General features: G+C 43.9%; 1 protein-coding gene across 1 annotated transcript in view; it reads left to right on the forward strand.

Moving 5' to 3' along the window:
* The window catches only part of ITGA9 (integrin subunit alpha 9), an 818,222-nt gene that overhangs the window by 753,630 nt on the left and 39,399 nt on the right, over positions 1-25,193 (forward strand). The window contains exon 27 of the mRNA XM_069215150.1: positions 12,530-12,649. Within this exon, the coding sequence (XP_069071251.1) occupies positions 12,530-12,649 (120 nt within the window). The remainder of the gene's footprint in view (positions 1-12,529; positions 12,650-25,193) is intronic.

Genomic DNA, 25,193 nt, shown 5'->3' on the forward strand with positions numbered 1-25,193 from the left:
CATGTAAAACACATCAGTACATGTCCTACATTTTAAATACACTGCGTCCTGGCCATGGGACTGCCTTGGGCCTACCGCAGGGGTGACCTAACTGTAGTAAATGGGAAGTTTGGGGCACTTGCCAGGTCGAACTGGCAGTTTAAACTGCACACACAGACACTGCAGTGGTAGATCTGAGACATGTTTAGACGGCTACTCATGTAGGTGGCACAATCAGTGCTGCAGGCCACTAGTAGCATTTGATTTACAGGCCCTGGGCACACATAGTGCACTTTACAAGGGACTTATTAGTAAATCAAATATGCCAATCATGGAGAAACCAATCACCAATTCAATAATTCAATTTAGACAGATAGCATATGCACTTTAGCACTGGTCAGCAGTGGTAAGGAGCCCAGAGTCCCAAAGCCAACTAACACAGGTCAGACAAAATAGGAGGAAGAAGGCAAAACGTTTGGGGATAACCCTGCAGAAGGGGACAGGTCCAACATTAGTCATTTGTAAGTTATTGCACTGACTAGTGAAATCGATGCACCTCTTCATCTTACACCTTGCTGCCACTAGTTTCAGGGCTCCTTTCTTCCCCACCTCCGAACCTTCACACACTGAAGGAGGGAGTCCTGCCACACAACTTAAGTGCTCCCATAAACTGCACAAGCCAAGGGCCTCCTAATTCACACCACTTCCAAATGCCTGGCTCCTCATGTTTCTCAAATGGAACTCTTCACCTCAGGAAATAAAGGAATCTGGATGGCTCACAACTTTTACTAATGGTGCTTTTAAGGTCATGACTTTGAATCCTGCTAGGGATGGCTCATTCTTTTGTCCTGAAAATAGTTTAATAATTTTTTTGTAAATATTTTATTTTCAGCTGTGTTTTGAAAAACTCATTTTTATTTTTCAAACTTAAGGCAGAGAAAAAGTGTGGATGAAAAAGAGCGAGATAAAGCGACAGGAAGTATGGTGTGCTGGAAGAATGAATCATGAGTTGGAGGCTACCTTGGTAGGAGGCAACACCAGTGGCACGTTTTACATAATCTTTGGGCCATTGCACAGCACTAGACTATATTAAATCATTTTTTCCGAATTCATGTTAAAAACAAAAGTATTTCTAAAGCTGACTAAAGATGCAATAGTGTAACCTCCTTTCCCGCCATGTACCCTAGACACCATCTCCAGTTTTTCTCTGTGCGCTAAAGTGCTGAAGGCTAGGTGGAACATGCATGGCTGCCATTTAGGTACCATAATAAGTGAAGGGATAGTAGACCCTTTAATTCGCAAGTTTTCTGGACCAGATTGGATCCGCTGACTTGGAGACAAGAAGCCCCGGCCTCTGAAATGCCTTCTTACATCTGTCTTCCGTAAAGGACCATTCGTGTACTGGAGGTCTAGCAAGAGAAAATCCACACAGTTTGCTTTAGACGTAAGACGTCTGTGGATTTGATGCTCACTTCCCACGATGCTACATTTTTGCTGAATTGCTCTTGTGCACGTGGCTCCTGTAAAGAAATGGCTCCCTGTTGCAGTTACCCCCCACTTTTTGCCTGATACTGATGCGGACTTGACTGAGAAGTTTTGCTGGGACCCTGCTAACCAGGCCCCAGCACCAGTGTTCCTTCACCTAAAATGTACCATTGTATCCACAATTGGCACACCCTGGCATTCAGATAAGTCCCTTGTAACTGGTACTTCTAGTACCAAGGGCCCTGATGCCAAGGAAGGTCTCTAAGGGCTGCAGCATGTCTTATGCCACCCTAGAGACCCCTCACTCAGCACAGACACACTGCTTGCCAGCTTGTGTGTGCTGGTGAGAACAAAATGAGTAAGTCGACATGGCACTCCCCTCAGGGTGCCATGCCAGCCTCTCACTGCCTATGCATGTATAGATCAGTCACCCCTCTAGCAGGCCTTACAGCCCTAAGGCAGGGTGCACTATACCATAGGTGAGGGTACCAGTGCATGAGCATGGTACCCCTACAGTGTCTAAGCAAAACCTTAGACATTGTAAGTGCAGGGTAGCCATAAGAGTATATGGTCTGGGAGTCTGTCAAACACGAACTCCACAGCACCATAATGGCTACACTGAAAACTGGGAAGTTTGGTATCAAACTTCTCAGCACAATAAATGCACACTGATGCCAGTGTACATTTTATTGTAAAATACACCACAGAGGGCACCTTAGAGGTGCCCCCTGAAACTTAACCAACTAGCTGGGTAGGCTGACTGGTTCCAGCAGCCTGCCACACTAGAGACATGTTGCTGGCCCCATGGGGAGAGTGCCTTTGTCACTCTGAGGCCAGTAACAAAGCCTGCACTGGGTGGAGATGCTAACACCTCCCCCAGGCAGGAGCTGTGACACCTGGCGGTGAGCCTCAAAGGCTCACCCCTTTGTCACAGCCCAGCAGGGCACTCCAGCTTAGTGGAGTTGCCCGCCCCCTCCGGCCACGGCCCCCACTTTTGGCGGCAAGGCTGGAGGGAACAAAGAAAGCAACAAGGAGGAGTCACTGGCCAGTCAGGACAGCCCCTAAGGTGTCCTGAGCTGAAGTGACTCTAACTTTTAGAAATCCTCCATCTTGCAGATGGAGGATTCCCCCAATAGGGTTAGGATTATGACCCCCTCCCCTTGGGAGGAGGCACAAAGAGGGTGTACCCACTCTCAGGGCTAGTAGCCATTGGCTACTAACCCCCCAGACCTAAACACGCCCTTAAATTTAGTATTTAAGGGCTACCCTGAACCCTAGAAAATTAGATTCCTGCAACTACAAGAAGAAGGACTGCCCAGCTGAAAAACCCCTGCAGCGGAAGACCAGAAGACGACAACTGCCTTGGCTCCAGAAACTCACCGGCCTGTCTCCTGCCTTCCAAAGATCCTGCTCCAGCGACGCCTTCCAAAGGGACCAGCGACCTCGACATCCTCTGAGGACTGCCCCTGCTTCGAAAAGACAAGAAACTCCCGAGGACAGCGGACCTGCTCCAAGAAAAGCTGCAACTTTGTTTCCAGCAGCTTTAAAGATCCCTGCAAGCTCCCCGCAAGAAGCGTGAGACTTGCAACACTGCACCCGGCGACCCCGACTCGGCTGGTGGCGATCCAACACCTCAGGAGGGACCCCAGGACTACTCTGATACTGTGAGTACCAAAACCTGTCCCCCCTGAGCCCCCACAGCGCCGCCTGCAGAGGGAATCCCGAGGCTTCCCCTGACCGCGACTCTTTGAACCTAAAGTCCCGACGCCTGGGAGAGACCCTGCACCCGCAGCCCCCAGGACCTGAAGGACCGGACTTTCACTGGAGAAGTGACCCCCAGGAGTCCCTCTCCCTTGCCCAAGTGGAGGTTTCCCCGAGGAATCCCCCCCTTGCCTGCCTGCAGCGCTGAAGAGATCCCGAGATCTCTCATAGACTAACATTGAAAACCCGACGCTTGTTTCTACACTGCACCCGGCCGCCCCCGCGCTGCTGAGGGTGAAATTTCTGTGTGGACTTGTGTCCCCCCCGGTGCCCTACAAAACCCCCCTGGTCTGCCCTCCGAAGACGCGGGTACTTACCTGCAAGCAGACCGGAACCGGGGCACCCCCTTCTCTCCATTCTAGCCTATGTGTTTTGGGCACCACTTTGAACTCTGCACCTGACCGGCCCTGAGCTGCTGGTGTGGTGACTTTGGGGTTGCTCTGAACCCCCAACGGTGGGCTACCTTGGACCAAGAACTAAGCCCTGTAAGTGTCTTACTTACCTGGTGAACCTAACAAATACTTACCTCCCCTAGGAACTGTGAAAATTGCACTAAGTGTCCACTTTTAAAACAGCTATTTGTGAATAACTTGAAAAGTATACATGCAATTTTGATGATTTGAAGTTCCTAAAGTACTTACCTGCAATACCTTTCGAATGAGATATTACATGTAGAATTTGAACCTGTGGTTCTTAAAATAAACTAAGAAAAGATATTTTTCTATATAAAAACCTATTGGCTGGATTTGTCTCTGAGTGTGTGTACCTCATTTATTGTCTATGTGTATGTACAACAAATGCTTAACACTACTCCTTGGATAAGCCTACTGCTCGACCACACTACCACAAAATAGAGCATTAGTATTATCTCTTTTTGCCACTATCTTACCTCTAAGGGGAACCCTTGGACTCTGTGCATACTATTCCTTACTTTGAAATAGTGCATACAGAGCCAACTTCCTACATTGGTGGATCAGCGGTGGGGTACAAGACTTTGCATTTGCTGGACTACTCAGCCAATACCTGATCACACGACAAATTCCAAAATTGTCATTAGAAATTCATTTTTACAATTTGAAATTTTTCTAAATTCTTAAAAGTCCTGCTAGGGCCTTGTGTGTTAAGTCCCTGTTTAGCATTGTCTTTTAGAGTTTAAAAAGTTTGTTAAAAGTTTGAATTAGATTCTAGAAACAGTTTTAGATTCTTAAAAAAGTATTCCAACTCTTAGCAGAATAATGTCTGATACAGAGATGCAGGTGGTGGAACTCGACACCACACCTTACCTCCATCTTAAGATGAGGGAGCTAAGGTCTCTCTGTAATATAAAGAAAATAACCATTGGCTCCAGACCTACCAAAATTCAGCTCCAGGAGCTGTTGGCAGAGTTTGAAAAAGCCAACCCCTCTGAGGATGACTTCACAGAGGAAGAAATTAGTGACTTGGAGGGCAATTCCCCCCTTCCAGTCCTAAATAGGGAGACCAGGGCCTCTCAAGCCCTGTCTCCAAAAATGATAGTCAGAAATGTTGCTTCCCTCACAGGAGGGTCCAGCATTTCTGAAATCACTGAGGATGCTCTCAGTGAAGATGACCCCCTGTTAGCCAGGATGGTCAAAAGATTGGCTTTGGAAAAGCAGCTCCTAGCCATAGAAAGGGAAAGAAAAGAGATGGGCCTAGGTCCCATCAATGGTGGCAGCAACTTAAATAGGGTCAGAGATTCTCCTGACATCCTAAAAATCCCCAAAGGGATTGTAACAAAATATGAAGATGGTGATGACATCACCAAATGGTTCACAGCTTTTGAGAGGGCTTGTGTAACCAGAAAAGTGAACAGATCTCACTGGGGTGCTCTCCTTTGGGAAATGTTCACTGGAAAGTGTAGGGATAGACTCCTCACACTCTCTGGAAAAGATGCAGAATCTTATGACCTCATGAAGGGTACCCTGATTGAGGGCTTTGGATTCTCCACTGAGGAGTATAGAATTAGATTCAGGGGGGCTCAAAAATCCTCGAGCCAGACCTGGGTTGATTTTGTAGACTACTCAGTAAAAACACTGGATGGTTGGTTAACTGGAAATGAAGTGTGTGACTATGTTGGGCTTTATAATTTGTTTATGAAAGAACACATTTTAAGTAACTGCTTCAATGAAAAGTTGCATCAGTATCTGGTAGACCTAGGTCCAATTTCTCCCCAAGAATTGGGAAAGAAGGCAGACCACTGGGTCAAGACTAGGGTAACCAAAACTTCCACTGGGGGTGACCAAAAGAAAGGGGTTACAAAAACTCCCCAGGAGAAAGTGGGTGACACTAGAAACAAAGAAAAAGAGTCCTCTGTAGGCCCCCAAAAACCAGAACAGGTGGGTGGGCCCCAAGACACAACCCAAAACAAAGGTGGGTACCAGGGTAAGAACTGGGATGCCACTAAGGCATGGTGCCACAACTGTAAACAGTCTGGGCACCACACCAAGGACACTTCTTGTCCCAAAAACAAACCCCAGAACAAAATTCCAGGGGTAACCAGTGTAGCCATGGGAGATGACTCCTCAGATGAGGAGGTCTTCATAGCCTTCAACTGGAAACAGGGCCCAACAGGTGAGTTGGAGATTCCAGAGGGAAGTAGACACTTCCACCACCTACTGGTGAATGGAATCCCAACCACTGCCCTGAGAGACACTTGTGCCAGTCACACTATTGTGCATGACAGGCTGGTGCTCTCAAACCAGTACATCCCAGGTGAGACTGCCAGGGTAAGAGTTAGCCTAGACAGGGTCACTAAGAGGCCTGTGGCTTTAGTGCCTATAGAAGTGGGTGGCACTCTTAGCTGGAGAAGGGTAGTAGTCAGTACAGACCTCCCCCTTGATTGTCTCCTTGGAAATGACTACCCAGAGGTTAGTCAGAGCCCAAGAGAGGAACTGGTCCAGTGCCAGTCCTCTCCCAAGGATTCTGGAAGTCCTGCCTCTGCAGTAAATGCAAGCAGGCCCCAGAAGAAGAAGAAAAGAAAACAGAGTAGGAAGGGTGGACAACCTTTAGCCAAGGTTACAGCAAGCCAAGGAGATTCTGCTCCAGTAGGGGAGAACTCCAAAAATGGCCCTGATAAAGTCCAACCTGACCCACAAGAAGTCCTGGCTCGTCAGGCAACTGTTAAATCTGAGTGGGTGGCTCCTCAGCTAACAGAAGAAAGAGTGGAAGAAGGGTGTTTACTACAAAATGTGGTAACCCCCCACTCTAATACAGCAGACAGGCACCCTGAACCCAAAGAAGCCTGTAACTTAGCCCCTTCCCTTGTAGGTGAAGAGCTAAAGGTGTGGTTCTGGGCACTGACAGCTGTCAGTGGCCTCTGCTGGGTGTTAGCCTTTATGGCTGCACTATCCTTGGCATGGTGGTCAGACCCCATGCCAAATAGCAAGTTAGGCCCCCTGACCCTGTTGGTCATGGTGGGGTTACTCCAGCTCTGGGTAACCTCTTTGGGTAAGCTAGGGATAACCCTGGCTAAGATAAGATTAGCAGAGGTGGATACCTCTAAACCCAAAATAAAAAGAATGGGTGGAGACATTGAAGAGGCAGACAAGAGGCAATTCAGACTAGGTCCTATCACTGTGGAAGTGGGTCAGTTCCCCAAAGGGAATGACCTGAACAGAAGGATGTAAGGCAGAGTAGGCCCTGCAACTAACCAGCCTATTTCTCCTACTCTTCCTCGCCTGACAGACTAGGAAGACTCTCCCAGCTTGGGCTGAGTCTCCTGGCCTGTGGGCTGGGGGGGGCTTGTGTAAAGAAATGGCTCCCTGTTGCAGTTACCCCCCACTTTTTGCCTGATACTGATGCGGACTTGACTGAGAAGTGTGCTGGGACCCTGCTAACCAGGCCCCAGCACCAGTGTTCCTTCACCTAAAATGTACCATTGTATCCACAATTGGCACACCCTGGCATTCAGATAAGTCCCTTGTAACTGGTACTTCTAGTACCAAGGGCCCTGATGCCAAGGAAGGTCTCTAAGGGCTGCAGCATGTCTTATGCCACCCTAGAGACCCCTCACTCAGCACAGACACACTGCTTGCCAGCTTGTGTGTGCTGGTGAGAACAAAATGAGTAAGTCGACATGGCACTCCCCTCAGGGTGCCATGCCAGCCTCTCACTGCCTATGCATGTATAGATCAGTCACCCCTCTAGCAGGCCTTACAGCCCTAAGGCAGGGTGCACTATACCATAGGTGAGGGTACCAGTGCATGAGCATGGTACCCCTACAGTGTCTAAGCAAAACCTTAGACATTGTAAGTGCAGGGTAGCCATAAGAGTATATGGTCTGGGAGTCTGTCAAACACGAACTCCACAGCACCATAATGGCTACACTGAAAACTGGGAAGTTTGGTATCAAACTTCTCAGCACAATAAATGCACACTGATGCCAGTGTACATTTTATTGTAAAATACACCACAGAGGGCACCTTAGAGGTGCCCCCTGAAACTTAACCAACTAGCTGGGTAGGCTGACTGGTTCCAGCAGCCTGCCACACTAGAGACATGTTGCTGGCCCCATGGGGAGAGTGCCTTTGTCACTCTGAGGCCAGTAACAAAGCCTGCACTGGGTGGAGATGCTAACACCTCCCCCAGGCAGGAGCTGTGACACCTGGCGGTGAGCCTCAAAGGCTCACCCCTTTGTCACAGCCCAGCAGGGCACTCCAGCTTAGTGGAGTTGCCCGCCCCCTCCGGCCACGGCCCCCACTTTTGGCGGCAAGGCTGGAGGGAACAAAGAAAGCAACAAGGAGGAGTCACTGGCCAGTCAGGACAGCCCCTAAGGTGTCCTGAGCTGAAGTGACTCTAACTTTTAGAAATCCTCCATCTTGCAGATGGAGGATTCCCCCAATAGGGTTAGGATTGTGACCCCCTCCCCTTGGGAGGAGGCACAAAGAGGGTGTACCCACTCTCAGGGCTAGTAGCCATTGGCTACTAACCCCCCAGACCTAAACACGCCCTTAAATTTAGTATTTAAGGGCTACCCTGAACCCTAGAAAATTAGATTCCTGCAACTACAAGAAGAAGGACTGCCCAGCTGAAAAACCCCTGCAGCGGAAGACCAGAAGACGACAACTGCCTTGGCTCCAGAAACTCACCGGCCTGTCTCCTGCCTTCCAAAGATCCTGCTCCAGCGACGCCTTCCAAAGGGACCAGCGACCTCGACATCCTCTGAGGACTGCCCCTGCTTCGAAAAGACAAGAAACTCCCGAGGACAGCGGACCTGCTCCAAGAAAAGCTGCAACTTTGTTTCCAGCAGCTTTAAAGATCCCTGCAAGCTCCCCGCAAGAAGCGTGAGACTTGCAACACTGCACCCGGCGACCCCGACTCGGCTGGTGGCGATCCAACACCTCAGGAGGGACCCCAGGACTACTCTGATACTGTGAGTACCGAAACCTGTCCCCCCTGAGCCCCCACAGCGCCGCCTGCAGAGGGAATCCCGAGGCTTCCCCTGACCGCGACTCTTTGAACCTAAAGTCCCGACGCCTGGGAGAGACCCTGCACCCGCAGCCCCCAGGACCTGAAGGACCGGACTTTCACTGGAGAAGTGACCCCCAGGAGTCCCTCTCCCTTGCCCAAGTGGAGGTTTCCCCGAGGAATCCCCCCCTTGCCTGCCTGCAGCGCTGAAGAGATCCCGAGATCTCTCATAGACTAACATTGAAAACCCGACGCTTGTTTCTACACTGCACCCGGCCGCCCCCGCGCTGCTGAGGGTGAAATTTCTGTGTGGACTTGTGTCCCCCCCGGTGCCCTACAAAACCCCCCTGGTCTGCCCTCCGAAGACGCGGGTACTTACCTGCAAGCAGACCGGAACCGGGGCACCCCCTTCTCTCCATTCTAGCCTATGTGTTTTGGGCACCACTTTGAACTCTGCACCTGACCGGCCCTGAGCTGCTGGTGTGGTGACTTTGGGGTTGCTCTGAACCCCCAACGGTGGGCTACCTTGGACCAAGAACTAAGCCCTGTAAGTGTCTTACTTACCTGGTGAACCTAACAAATACTTACCTCCCCTAGGAACTGTGAAAATTGCACTGTGTCCACTTTTAAAACAGCTATTTGTGAATAACTTGAAAAGTATACATGCAATTTTGATGATTTGAAGTTCCTAAAGTACTTACCTGCAATACCTTTCGAATGAGATATTACATGTAGAATTTGAACCTGTGGTTCTTAAAATAAACTAAGAAAAGATATTTTTCTATATAAAAACCTATTGGCTGGATTTGTCTCTGAGTGTGTGTACCTCATTTATTGTCTATGTGTATGTACAACAAATGCTTAACACTACTCCTTGGATAAGCCTACTGCTCGACCACACTACCACAAAATAGAGCATTAGTATTATCTCTTTTTGCCACTATCTTACCTCTAAGGGGAACCCTTGGACTCTGTGCATACTATTCCTTACTTTGAAATAGTGCATACAGAGCCAACTTCCTACAGCTCCTTTATGAATTTCTGAACTGAGGTTGAAGCTGATGTTTGGGTCCACACAGGGAGCTTGCTTCCTGGCGCTGCACGGTGCGTGGGAAGGCGGGAAAGGAAGGCCTAACTATGCGGATAGCTTTGGACCTGGGAACCCATTTTGAAACATCCGAAGCTGATTAATAGCTAGCCTGTTTTCGTTAGCATGCCAGCATGGTTCGAGTTTGCCACGGTTCAAGCTGCGTGGGCTTCCCACGTCACATCGAATGAAAGAGCTGCTAAGTCGTGTAAAAAAAGTGCACTGTGAAAAAAGGTGTGATGTCAATAGTGTTGAAATTTGTCATCCGCCCCAAAGAAGCCGCTTTTACTATAGCAAACATCTGCTTTAGTTTGAAGTGAATTCCTGTTAGGTCATGGAAAAGTCCGCACTACTGCACAAATACGTGTAGAGATGCCCAGAACTGTCAGTGTGTTGCTTCCCTGTGGTTGCTTGGGGCACAGTTATGATTGCTACGATTATGTTAAAGCCATGTTTTCGCCATATTTCAGATTACTCGTCGTGCTCACTCTGTGCACGGCTGGGGATTGCTCTTCGGATTCCTCCAGGTGTTAGCTATAGGAAGTTGTGTGGCTAAGATGGTGTGGAAAGTGGATCAATGTGGAGGTTTGTTGGTTGTAATACCAGTCCATTCATGATTCTTCATTCCCACAGTACAGTCTCATAACAGGATGGTAAAGTCACCTGGGAAGCGCCATAACTATACAACAGTGTTTCTCTGAGCAGCCTTACTACCCAGGCATAGCACCATACTCACAGTGAGGTTTTCAGAGTTTTGCAAGGAGACACAAACGGTCATGAAATAGGAGGAAATGCAATCAGAGGTTAGCGTGATGAGTGACAAAAACCAGAGATAGTCAAACGTGAAATAGTCATTTGCGACACCTTTAGCCAACCCTGTTTTAAGGATATGTCAATTTGCATTCTCAGAGTTGTAGTTTTTTTTAACATTGTAATTATGGGCTCAAAATCTAATCCTAGATGTCAAAACATTTTTTTAAAAGTATTGCTTAATAAAAGGCCAGGAATGTCTGAAGGTGTCACACATAACAATGGGTCAGGATGCATCTCTGACGAGACCTTAGCCACTGCACGGTCATTTTTCGTAATAACGTACGTTTTGTAATGGGAACATGAATACATCTCCTTCTGACTCAACAGCGAGGTTTATTCCTGTAATGAATTGTATGAAAACCATCCACAACTTGTTGACCCCTAACCTGATGGAAGTGGTCGTCAGCAGTCGGTCTTATTTTGAATGGCAAATTAAGTATTTCTGACTCCTTATGCGCCTGATCCAGTGACATCTAAGCTCATGAATAAGTGCGTGACATGTGCATTTCGATTATTGGGTTTTGCATCTCTCAGGTCATTTGTGTTTTTCCTACACTTGTGCTTTTTATGTACATTTTGTACAGGGGAAACAGAGATCAGGTATCTCGTGTGATCTGTGTATCCGAGAGAATGCTTTAAGTTCAATTTTCATGCAGGATAATGCTCGAAAAATACATTCTGCAGATATCATCCATGATTTTTGTATGTGATGGCATATTTCCCATTCAATATTCAGTCAGACAACCATCCAAGTTTAATTTGCATAATGTCCCTGACAAATGTTAAAATGTGTGCTAATTTGCCTCTCTGTGCTTAGAACTTTAAATGTATGTCTAAGAGATCTAGACGATTGTAAAAGAATGCAGTGACTTAAGAAGCTTCCATTGTTTCTGCTATTCATCTTTACATTTTCAAGTACATTTTGGAAAAATCGTAGCATTTGTATATTTACACAGATATTTACATGGCAATCACTGTCAAGACAAATGGGGAATAACAGAGGAACCCTCAATATGTTGTCTATAGGTAGCTCGACATATATCTGCATTATAACCCCATGCTAATAATGGAATGCCCCCTGAAGAAGGCGCCAGCGCTCTATGTTCATTACTCAAGAGGGCGTCCAAGCCTCTGTGCCTTCTTCTGTAATACTTCAGTGCCCCAGGTACGAAGACAGCGGGTGAACATGCCTGTTGCAGTCCTGGGGCACTGTTTGTAATAAGACCCTGGATAGCAAACAAGCACAAGTGAACAGTACTTATTCCTCTGTCGCAGCCTTTGCTGCTACACGTGTCTTCCTTTATGATCTCAATCATTAGAGGACGTCTTGGAGGTGATGACACAGTTTTGGTTGTCCTGCAAGAGCTTGGACAGAGATGAAATGTGAAACACTCTAAAGAAGAAAAAACATTGAAGCATACTGTAGAAGTAGCACTGTCAATAACTTAGGGGCCAAGAGGCCAGGTACTGAAGAGGAGAAAAATGACATTAATGCAAACATATTAATTCAAGGCTCCTAAATCCCTCCAGGTTTAAAATTTCAGTAAGAAGTGGCCACTTAAGTTCTTGGTAATGCTCAGAGTGCAGGTTCTACATGAGAGAATACTTCTTGTGTATAAGTAATCCATGGTGTGGGTCGATGGTGATTAAGTTGCTTTGTTCGCCAGCTATGAACCGCTATCAGAACATGACTGCGGATGTGGTTTTTGGATGCTCAGACTAGCTGGAACAGCACATGTATCAATAGCCAAGAGAAACGCTTGCTTTTGGTTCTCAAGGAAAATATGTCGTAATCTTGAAAACATTTAACATTTTTTTAGCCTGACGTGATTAAAATCCTCATTTTTTTTACTAGTCTTACACTTGAAGACAGTGTCCATGTAGCTCTTGTAACTTGTGTCAAGGACGTCGTGCTTTGCAAGAAACATTTGCTTCCAAAATGTAAATGTGATCAAACCTCTCTCTTAAATTGCCTTCTAGGTGGTCTTCGAGGCCTTGCACAACCAGGAGCCGCGCGCTTACGTCGTTGGATGGATCATAGCTATAAGTTTGTTAATTGGGATCCTTATTTTCCTATTGCTAGCTGTGCTTTTATGGAAGGTAAGTTACACTGACAAGTGTCAATCATGCATGTCATTCTGCAATATCTCTGTAACTCATTTATAAAAATTATGTTTACAAAACTGTATGATATCTTTCATGGTTAATTAATCTGAACCCAGGCTAAGCTTTGACACGACATGTCAGATTATGGAAGGTATCCGTCAGTATTTCCCGAATTCAGCACGTTATTAGGGATAAACCTGAGCACAGCACCATTGCAGTAGATTTCCTTCAGCTGTTATTACAGTGCTGAGAGAGGAAGGACGTGACACCACTCCTTCACTATTGGGTTATTGCGTTTGGGATGTAGCATACTTACAATTATTTATTGCCACCTGATTCTCACTATTTTTTTGTTCGTGTTACTAGCCTTTAGTCGACCCTTTCCTTCCATATATAATGAAAATATGGATTTGCTCCTGGCATCCTCAGGGAAAAGGAGAATTCTAGAGGTTATTTTACAACCTTTTCTGCTAATTAACTATCTCTCTTAGACAACTGCTAGTTAGCCCCCTTTATCTTCTGGGAGTTCTGCTTCCCAGTGACAATTTAAGCTGGAACCCAGGTTCCACACATTAGCTTTCAGTTACATTTCCTGTTTAAATTGCTCTTCGAAAGTGTTCAACTAACTAAATTCACGGTGGTGTCATGATTGGGTTAAACACTTGAACCGCACTGCATGCTTTAACTCTAGGATATATTTAAACCACTATCAAGTTGTGCTATCCTTTGCTTGAACGAGCCCAGCACAATAATGCAGCATCGGTTATGAGATTTGTGAATTTCCAGTTACTACCAAGATTGACTTTCGCCTCTGGTAGCTCCCTACTTTCTATTAAACATGTTTGTATAGCTTGTTAATGAAATCCACCCACAATTCTCAAATTGCTTTTCATGCAGTGATTTTTTTCTGCATTTCTAAACACTGGAAGTAAGGGGTGTTACTATTACCTAAGTGAATGGTACTAAATTAGTCGACTTAGAAAAGATGGAAGGCTGATTTGCCTTCAAACCAGTGACCTTCAGATTATAGCCAAAAGAATCATCAAGCATTAAAGGTGCCATTCAGCAAATGATGTCACGATAAATCTAGAAATCTCAGCTAATGTCATCAAACAAAGCAGTATTTTAGAATGCCTATTGTTGCTAATTGTTAAAAGGACACTGTAAGATGATTGCTTCTTTTTATGTCTTTTTATACCAAAACATTTGGTGACATCTCTCATCTATTCACTTCCTCTCATTGAGGCGGTTCTGCAAAAGCTACTGGCACACAACATGCTTTACTGACTATTGCTGAATCTGGCATGCTTTTTGGAATGTTGTGATTGATGGAAAGGTTGTTGAAAATTAATTTTGAAATCCCATATCCAAAATAGCGTGTTTGCTTTTAGGGAAAGTCGAACCTCCTTTGACAGCTTTGATTTATGACATAGAAGCAGATAATGTTACAGTGTCAGGCTGGGAAGATAGAACACCATTTCACCATTTTATTTTATATTTAGATGTTTAGTACTGGAAGTTTTGTAGGTTTTCCGTAAACAGATGAGCGAGTTCAACTCACTTGTAAACTCAGTGCTATTTGAAACAAGCATTTGCAATGCATTGGGTCTCGCATTTGCTTGAGTTGGAGCTATTGGCGTTGTAAATTCCTAACCTGACTTTTCTTGCCACATAAATTGAAAATGAAAAGTAAGACAGTTGACATAAGCAAGCCGATTCAAAGTGCTATGGCCGCCATGAGCATGATCTTGAAGGAGAAACACAAAAGGAAAAAGAAGTTCGCTCTCAGTCAATCGTATCGGCAAACATGTAATTTTCCATGTAACTGGGTCGATGGCCCAGGCGGTAACAAAACTGCCCCAAGGAGGGACAAACGTAAAGCATTTACCAATGATAACATTGGATTTTTGAAAGGCAAGCCGATGAATGAGTGATAGTGATGGGCGTGCAGTGGGCGTGGTTAAAAGCCCACAGATAGATTACACATCAGAGCACTTGCACACTGGACCTAAAAAGGATGCTTCTATTATGTTTCTAATATTGAAATTTGCATGATGTTCAAATCGTGGGATCATATAAGAGGTACAAAATAGAATGTGTGCACCAATCAAAAACAAGCATTGGCAAAGCCAATAGGTCTCAGCAATCCAAGAGCTCTGGGCATTGGCAATGTAAATGTGTTTGTGTTCCCCTCTAGGGCTGTTTTACTGATATACACAAAGTGCCTTAGCATTGCCAACACCTATAGCTCTCAGATTGCCAAGATCTATTGGTTTTGCCATTGCTTGTTTAAGTGCGGTGAATGCTGCATTTTATGACTGTCACATGATTGCTTCTAGGCTCTAGAATAGGCTTCTAGAATAGTGAGTCATTTTCCGAGTGATTGGGGATGCACAATGTCTTTAACAAGGTAACGCCAAAGTGAATTGCACGTACTGTGACAGATGGTGTTTAAGGGTTCAAATAGGGCACAGTTTGTAGAATGTTGAAGCAATATAGAACTTTATTCTCATAATACGGTCTCATGGTGCTGTTGAGTGGCCCATAGTGTATATATTCTTGTTCTTGGTGAAATGTGTTGTCGCTGCATCCCAAGCAAGTGCCATAGGGCTAAGAATGTTCTCTTAGCCCACATGCACGTTTAATGAAAATACAAGACTGAGCAGTTCATAGGTAGCATTTGCAATTAGCCACCGCCTGTTGCACAAAATGTTTTTTTATTTAAACATTTTTTTGACACTAACAAAGAATAATCTGATAGTCTTTAAATATTAAGGAATCCTTGTAGACAGATGTAATAATGTGTGTGTAACCCAGATAGCTATCTATAAACGAAACCTATTTTTCTACAGGTAGTAGCAGGTATATAAAAAGCCCAAACCATACAAAGTTGCATACTGGTTGACCACTGTCATCTGCACTAGCTCTGTTCTTGCCATATATTGAGCTTAGCATCTAGCCTTTGTACATTGTATGGCATATTTGCATATGAAAAATAACTTGTGTTTAAAAGTGTGAATAAAAGGGCAGTAGGACGTAACCAGCATTCCTAACCTTTGGCTGGACCGTCACCCATTTGAAAAAAAAAAGTAACTCCAAAACAATGCAAGAAAATGCCCGCTGCATATGTTAAGCAGTAGATGGGTGGTGTGTTCGGGGAGGGCTAAACCCTGGAAGAGGCATGGTGGTGTATGCATGCCCTTGCCAAATGAGGAGTATTCAAAATGGAGCAATGATGGTGCCAGCAAAAGCTAGGCCTATGGGCAGGCTGAAGCCCATGATGTAGATACAGCATACCTCAGTTCGAGACAGGCATGCGCACTGTCTAGAGCCGAGACTTAATAAGAAGGGCAAGCCCATATGCACTATTTTTGCTGCTTGTAAAAGACCCAGTGCTACAAAAAGTTTTTTCCACAGTCCACAATGCTCAATCATTTATGCTGCAAGGCAACTAAAGAGGAAATGGTATGTGAAATCATACGTAATGCAGTATTCTTTATTAATCATTTGAACTCAATGATAAAGATCTTAAACAACCCCACTATAAAATAGAGCAAACTCATTTGCACTATTTGTGCTTCAAATAATTCAACATGTACCAAACTGTTTTCAACCGAAGCACAGTTCAATCATTCATATTTGAAAAAAGAAGAAATGCATTTTTATATCTTATGACGCACACACAGCAAAAAAATGAGTGGACACGATTTGGAGATGTGTCTAGTTTGTAAACAGGGTTCTTAAAATGTTCAGGGGGATGTTACAGCATTTTCATTCTCCTGTATTGTTCATTATCAAGCTCTTGGTCTCCAAATCAGTATAATGTAAAATTATATGTTCTTTGATGCCCACACCACGTTCTTATTGAAGACCTTTGGACCTGGATTTACAGCGCAAAGAATTGGAAAAGTTGCATATTTCTCAAAGAAGTGCCTAGTCTAGAGGAGAAGCCCCTGGTGGAAGTTGGTCCAGCCCAATCCAGTCCTATGATGTTATTGGCAAGGAGTGATGATAGATTCATGATGCTTGTTGGACATCCAGCACATATATTTGGACACAGTTTTTGTCTGGCATTTTACTGTATCTTCCTCCATTTCGCTAACCAATGCCCATTCTCAGAGGCAAAGCTGACTTAGTGAGGCATGAAGAGCAGTTCCTCTGTCAACAGTGAGGAACAGAAATTTCAAGGCTGTCTGAATCGTGTGACTATTTACTGGTAGCTGTGGGAGGGGTCAAATTAATAAATTAAACTTTTTATCAACGGTCAACCAACCACAGAGTTGAGCAGAATACACTATCATCAAGTTAGTGGTGCAACAATCTACCCTCAATGTAAATGACCATAAAATGTGAAAGTATCTCTGTGGACACTCCTGACAATTACTTCATGCTGAAAGAAAACACACCAACACGTCACTGCTGATCCAGGACCATTAAACAGAGGAAACACTGATCCTCCTTCCTGTTTGATATGTGCAAGTAGGCATCCTGGATGTCTGTAGATTCAAGAAACTCTTCTGGTACCAAAAATGCCAAGACATGCACGCTTCTGTACAACAGATGCGCCGTATAGACTAGCTCACAGTCACAAAGTAAAAATAGGAACAATTGTGACAATGGAACTCTTTTGCGTTTCCACCACAATGGTTAGGAAGAAGCACAGTAGTATGGGGGAATAAAACAAAGAGTTTAGAATTATGGCAGCTAACTACTGTCTGTTTGTCATGACGGGAGCACATCTCATTTAGGAAGGAGTTGCCTAAGGTCCATGAAATTTAAGAAGGATTACATCTAATTCTGTTCCTAGAACACAATTGTTCAATCCCATATTTGCATTAACTTTTTCAAGACTGGAATAGGCATGCACATCACTTGTTAATACTCACACGCCTATGAGTTTTGATGCATGTCTTGAATTTTGCATGACCAATCCACCCTGGTTCTCCTAATTTGTGGCATACTGTTAGCTTTTACGTCATTATGCATTCTTCTATATTTGTTAATAGTGGAAATGCAAGAATAGGGCTGTCTTCCTTTGTTGGTTCCTCAGATATTGGGTTAAGAAAGTGAGCAACACAGTAGTTGTAAATTACCAATTCAAAATCAGGGGAGCTCCCCATGTGGCATGTTCACACTATGGGCAGAGGGCATAGCAGTTTGAATTATAGACATCTGTAGGGCTGCCATTTGGGATGTTCCTTCCACATTCAGACAGCCTTAATAGGTTGCAGGTGAGTGATTAATCTAATTTGGGTTTATTCATTTAACTATTTATGCTTTAGACTTTAATAACAATGCATTACGTATAGTACAATATGATTGAATTAGTGTTGGTGTAACAATGAAAATAAGTTTAATAGATGATGCTAAATCTTTGGTATTATGTTATATAATCCTATTCTGTGCTCAGAGGTTGAAATAGCCATGTTTGTGCCCATCCTCATTTTATAAGGAACGGGATGAGGAAGTGGTGTCAGGAGAAAATACTCTGAATGATCACCAGTACTACTCATTTTTTGGTGTCCTTCTTAGTTATGCCAGTACGTAGCTCCTCTCTCCCTCCACTCTCAAGATGCTGTATAAAATTATAGATATTACGCTGGGTAGCTTGAAGTAACAGCTGCTATTCGTGCCCCTGCCACTACCCTTCTTTGGGTCGAGAACATATCAGCAGTCACCAGCAGGCACTTAAAGTGAACAGAGAATTATTAGCCTGATACCTTTCTGTGCTTTCCTCTTATTACTGCATGTTGTCTGAAGGTGGGTCAACCCTGTGATGATATCAAGGATAAAATAGTGCATAATGTTTCTTGTGCTACTCTTGGCATTTTGATTAATTGAAAACCGTGGAGCTGTGGTAGAAGAGGGAGCACAAGAGGTTGGAGTTAAGAGTACAGACATACCTCATTTAGTAGGGAGTAAGATAAGGTAAACTGAAGAGCAATGGAGATTACAGGTTGTTCACGGCAGCACTCAGTACTACTCTTGCAGCAGTATGGCCTACTTTGGCTGTTCTGGGGAAGGATTTAATATTTGTTTTCTTCAACATCTTGCAGTAGCGTGTACTTCTTAAAAGATAATGTGTGCAACTATTATATTTGGGATACCACGTTTGGTTTGGGTTTTCCTCTCCTTAAGAGACTATCACGGGTCCTATTATTGTTTAAGTTTTTCATTTCTGCTTTGATGGGTGTGAAGGCTTTATCTCCACTCTCCGTCTCTCTCTTTTGCTCTCTATATCCTGTGCTTTTTCATGTGTCTTTACCTGCATTTTGAACATTAAGGGTCTGATTTAGAGTTTGGTGAGCATGGTATTCCATCACAAATGTGACAGAGTACCCTGTCTGATAAACCCTTGGTTCTCTAGCCTCATTTAGAAATGGGCAGATCCAACATTTTCCGTCAATGGAGCCCCCATCGGTGCCGTCAATTGAAAACTTCCTGTGATAACCCAGCGTAGTAGGGACCATTAGAGGAAGGCTATTACACTGCCCACCCTATTTAGGATGGGTGGTGTAATGCCTTTTTTTCTCTCTGTTGCCACCAAGAAAAGCCTGGCAGTAAGGGACAACAAAAATAATAAAAAATATTGACCCCGATAAAACTGGGAGAAAACTCAAAGGATGTGGGGGTCATTAGTTTCTTATTTTTCAGAAACAAAATCTCATAGTTTGTTTCTGAAACACAAATGATATACAAATGTTGCTGATGGGCCGTAAAATCTGGCGTCGTTCATCCACCAACATTTTTGTACTTTAAAAGTAACTGCCATGACAGTGGTTCCTTTCTATGTATAAAGAAGCCCGCTGGGTGGCATTTTTCTCTACATTTGAAAGATGGTAGTCCATCAGGATGGCAGAGGTGATGTCATCTCTGCCACCCTGACGGATGGAGTACTGTCCATCATGCCATAAATGAATTCCTAAAATAAAGTGTCAATCCCTTAAAACCTTGAAATCAGACCTTATACTATGGTACTTCTTTTGAAGACAACATTTTCATGGCAGGCCTTCCCTTAAAAGGCACCATGTTAATGTTAATGATTTATAGAGCGCATGGATACCCAGAGGCTTCCAAGTGCTAATGGAGAAGTCAATATCTCATCAGTGCTACAGAATAACCTACAAGGAAAATAAAAATGTCTTCAGTTTCTTTTGAAAAAAATAGTGCAGAATGATCTTGGTGGAGTTGCAGAGGAAGAGTGTTCCAAAGATGTGAGGCTTTTACTGGAAAAGAGTTGCCTCCCCATCTGGTTTTCTTAAAACAGGGTGTATGAACTAGTAGGACAGCAGAGGATCTGAGGGACCTAGTAGGAACGTAGAAGGACATCCTTTGTCTAAGAATTCTGGGCCCCCTGTTATACAAGGCTTTATGAGTCATGCAGCTGGCCTTGAAATTAATTCATTGCTTTATGGGGAGCCAATGAAGAGAGACCAAAGCAGAATTGGCAGAGTTATGTCTAGGAATATTTTTAAGCAGTCGTGCAGCAGCGTTCTGCACAATCTGCAGCCTCCTAATTACATAGTTTGGAGAGCTAAGAAAAAGGGAGTTGCCATAGTCTAAACGGGACAATATTAGTGCTTGAATGAGGAGTCTTCTGGCCAAAAATGGTAAAAGGTTGATAATTTTCCTCAGAGTTCTTAATAAGCCAAAACAGGATGCCGCAAGCCTTTTGGATTGATAATCCATTGTAAGGCAGGGATCTAGACACACGCCAAGGCTCTTTATATTTTCCTTAGGGGTGGGAGATTTTTAAGACCATCTAAGAAAGCTGTCAGAGGATTGGGAGGGGTTTGATTACCAATGATCATTACTTCCGACTTATCGCCGTTCAGTTTGAGTTTAGACTCAGTCATCCATTTGGCTACATCCTCCAAACAGGATGTAAAATTAGATTGTGAAGTATATTCTGAGTTTGAAAGCAATACTACTAACTGAGTGTCGTCCGCATATGAGATAAAAGAGAGGCCATAAGGTTCCACAGGTAAGGTAAGTAGTAATAGATAATGGTCCATCCAGATCAATGGAAGAGAGGTGTGGGGGCATAAATTTAAAAGGTTACTGAATACTAAGTCAATAGTATGCCCTTTAATATGAGTTGGTCCTTTAATGAGCTGAACCAGGTCTAATGCGGCTAGGTTAGAGAGTAGATATTTAGTGGCGAGGCATTGTTTATCATCTGCATGGAGATTGAAGTCGACAAGAATGGTAAAGTTAGGAGTTTTGCTGGAGATTCCAGCTACAAAGTCTGGCAAGGCCTGTAAAAAGTTCCCATATGGGCCGGGAGGGCGATAAATAAGTATCCCAGAGGGTAAATGTAGCATTAGGGGTCAGGGCAAAAAACAGGCTTTTGCAATCGGGAATATCCAGTGGAGTGACAGAACATTTAATAAATTTCATGTAGATAATAGCAATCTCTCCACCACTAGCTTGGGGTCTATCTAAACGAGTAATTGCAAAATCATCAGGTAGGGACTTTAGCACAACAGGGGTGGAGTCTTCATTTAACCAAGTTTCTGTGAGAAACAAGATATATGGAGACCATTCTTGCAACAATGAGAAGAAATATAAGCTGTGCACTGGTAAAGGTTGGCAATTGACCAAGAATAATTTACGAAGATATATTAGTTAAGGGCGATGTCGGGTCAGAGGAGGGGGTCCATGTACAGCTTTTGCATGCCCAGTTTTCCGACTCAAGAGAAAAGACAGAATGATCTTGTTTCATGAGAGGGGTATTACGTGCTAACATCTGCTGACGCAAGTAAACTAACCTTTTAGTGTTGAAGCAGGCCGTAGAGCTGGTCTCTGGTCTCTGCCGGACTGGGCCAGGCGCAGACGGACTTGCCCCTGGTGCGCCTTTTTCACACCAGCGGCACGCCCGCTGCACGCACGGCACGCAAGGCTGTTTATATTGGGCATGTAAAGTAGGTAGGTCTAACGACTAGACCACCTATCAGTATGGCAGGCGTCAAAGATGACGGTGAGGTGAAGTAATAATGGATGGTTGCTCAATAAAAAAGCTAACTGCCGTATGCCTCTGAACATGGACAGTGCATATAAAATGAATAAAAGCGTGTAGTGAATCCTAGGTTGTTTTAACGGGATAACAGGAGTTAGCTGAGCCGTAGGCTTGTAAACTCGTGCCCCGTCACCTAGTGACTTTTAACCTACTTAGCTTGTTCTGTCTTAGTCCATTTAATTATTTATTTCCTTTAAGATGGCGGCATTGTTTATAGTTAGGCCACTTGTTATGAGTTTTATTATCAGTGTCACTGCGCCAAGGCGTCAAGATCAAATGCGAAAGACAAACAAACAGTAGGTGTTCACACTTAGGGATTTTCCCTCTCTATACTTTCGAGGGATTGTTGATATTAATTGCCGTCCCAAGCATGCCTGTTATCTATTGTTTTGAATTATGTCAGGGGACCTTGTAGATCTGTATAAATACATCACACTTTAGACAGATAATCAGAGGGATTCCGACCAGAGGACATCGCCACCATCGCTGATACCGATGCTGCAGTCATCTTGACGCTGACCCAGTCTTTGTGTCCCTGCGGAGTCTGAGATAGAGACCTCATTCCAAGGTAACGAGGGTTGGGGGCTCCTCTCATGGACACGGCTTTGGCAGATTAGGTTTTACAAACCCAGCTCTCCTTTACGTAGAAGGTTAGGCCTATTCTCATTAGGGTATTAGGGCATATTCCATCTTATACATACAAATATATTTCTTTCATATATTGCAAAATGGTGGGGGTCTTCATAACAATGACTCTCTTCTTCACAATACTGTTGCTTGGTATATTCATTATCCTAATCATTGCAGTTCATGCAACTTATCGCAAATTGCAGTTATGTTAAATAAAAACTATTATAACTTCACTGCATCTGTGTTATTGCCTTTGTTTGTATGAGACATGATATATCTGTGAGAAAAGGGTAATTTCCGTTTAGCCACAGCAACCCTGAGATATCTTACTTTGAGTACATGCGTAAGCGACTGCCACAAATCACCTTTTACTATTGTGTTTCTGCTGAGGTACTGCTAGTGAGCTGGTAAGGTTTGGACAACAGTCGCAGCTAGTTGTGGGAAAAGACTTTGGGCCTGATTACAACTTTGGAGGAGGTGTTAATCCGTCTGAAAAGTGATGGTAAAGTGACGGATATACCACCAGCCGTATTACGAGTCCATTATATCCTATGGAACTCGTAATACGGCTGGTGGTATATCCGTCACATTTGGGACGGATTAACACCTTCTCCAAAGTTGTAATCAGGCCCTTAGTCTCCTACAAACGAAAGTACTGTCATCCTGAGACCAGCAGTCTTGCTCAGAGCAAGAGTCCAAACTACGACAAGCGCAACAGCAGCTATAGGGCAGATAAACATGGGAAAATGAGAGGCAACTACCCTATTCAACTTGGGACCCTTAGGGAATAAGGAGGGAACCTAATGATATGTCACAGAGTGTGCTGAGGCTGATCAGTTGTCAGCTGACCAAAGATCTCTTCCACCTTTGTAGACAGAATACAAGCATTTTTTCCTTTACCAAAAGAATCATTCACTCTCATTGAAATTAGGTTTTGGGGTCACTGCCGAGCCTAAATTGGATGAGATAGATATGATTTTAAAGCTGAATTATTAATTGGATCATTAATATACTTGGACAGCTAATTTGCAGAGGAAAAACAATGGGTAACGTGTAAGTTAATATTCAGTAAGGTCCCTGATACGCAGCACTAGTACAAAAAGCATGCAGACTGGCTGAGGGTGCCTTTAGTTCTAGGTGAGGAGGTGGCTGGTAGGACTGCATAAGTTATGAGTGAGGAGATTCGCCATGAGACCAGAAGGTTCAGGGTAAGAGGTAACTTCAGAGGCCTGTTGGGTGGGGTAGGGCGACAGTGCAATTTGTTAGAGTTAAGAAGGGAGGGTTGGTTTTTCAGAGGAGTGGAGGGCGCTATAATCAGGGCCACTGGAATTCTCCGGCAGGGAGCACCAAATTATGCGGCATGGTTGATTGAAATATGGGTCAAGAAAAGGCAAAATATGCAGCATAATGCAGCCCAATTTTTCTTAGTATTACTTCATTATTTTCTAATTTTTATACATGTTAAAAGCTATCTGGGCAAAGATGTCACCTCATCAGTACCTGTTTAACTGCCAAAAACATAAGTAAGCAATTGAAAGGTGACCAATTAGCCTTTGGAAAGGGTATTCCATTGCTCATGAACATATATCGCTGTTTTAAGTAACTTTGATCCGTTTGAGCTAGAAACAATTTGTTGTTTAAAATCTGCAGATTATGGAGCAGTTGAAAGTTGCGACCACAGCATCTTATAATTCCAGTGTATCAAGTTGATGTTTTAGGTTTAGGCTAAGGTGCTGAAGAAAAAGATTTAGTAAACAGTTAAATCCTATCTTGCCTCAGCGGCAGTCTTTAAAGGAGGTAAGACTTATGTGGGTACTCTCATCCCCGTATTTCTCTACTTACTTCCCGCCAGGAAATATATGTAGTCAGTGGGTTATTATAATGTAATTTCTGTCCAAGTGCGCTCCAATATTTCTAAAGGTTAAATGAGGACACTCAGTCTAACTTTAGGTATAGAACAGATGATCACAGCTGTTAATTGGGGCTTATGGGAGTGGATCTTACAAAAATCACTTTCAGGAATAATCAATTTCGATTTGTCCGGAATAAAACAAGGTGGCTGCTACTTTGTGAGGATGTCAGAATTTAGGATGATATTTATTAAGGTGAGAGTTTACAAATAGGTTTCAGAAATGAACCACGTGTTCTAAAAAGGGACAATGGAGTGAGTGCAATACACAGACCAATGCAGTTGGGATTCACACAGATATACAGCCAGCAGAGCTGAAGGTGCATGTTTGATTACAAATACCAGAGAGATTGATTTCTGCAGCTGCACTTTTACTGATGAATCATTTAACTTTCACTTGAACATCTACGTCTTGCTGTTGTGAAATAAAGTCATGTAAACGTTCATGGGGAATAGATTTTTGTTGTAGACGGTCTAAGTGATCAATTGCGCGAATCCTTCGGATGATAAATTTGTTGTTAGCTCTAAGCGCACAGATCAATGGTGCTGAGTTTCACACTACATATTAATGTAGGAAATGGTGCAGAACACAGAGGTAATAAGCCTAGACTAGATTTCTGGGTTTGACTACTTTTAGAGTTTGTGATACTTGTTACTCTTTTATAATGTGACTCTTGCACATGGTGACAGTAATTTGAGAGAAATTGTGTTGTGAAGTGCTAGTGCAATGATCCTACCTCTGTTTTGTGTCCTATTCTTTGTTCTCCATTGAATATGTAGGTTGTATCCAGAAACGCTAAACACAAGCCTCATAATATATTTGCAAAGCTACACTGAGTGATTCACAGTCCTCATTCATGGAACTTACCTACCATATTGTGGGCCTCATTATCCGCCCACCAAACTCTTCCTGCCATCAGGCCGCCTGTGCGGCCTGAACCCCACCGCCCCTATTAGGAGTTCATAGTAGGGCCAACAGG

This window comes from Pleurodeles waltl, chromosome 2_1, assembly GCF_031143425.1.
Source record: "Pleurodeles waltl isolate 20211129_DDA chromosome 2_1, aPleWal1.hap1.20221129, whole genome shotgun sequence".
Classification (NCBI taxonomy): Eukaryota; Metazoa; Chordata; class Amphibia; order Caudata; family Salamandridae; genus Pleurodeles; species Pleurodeles waltl.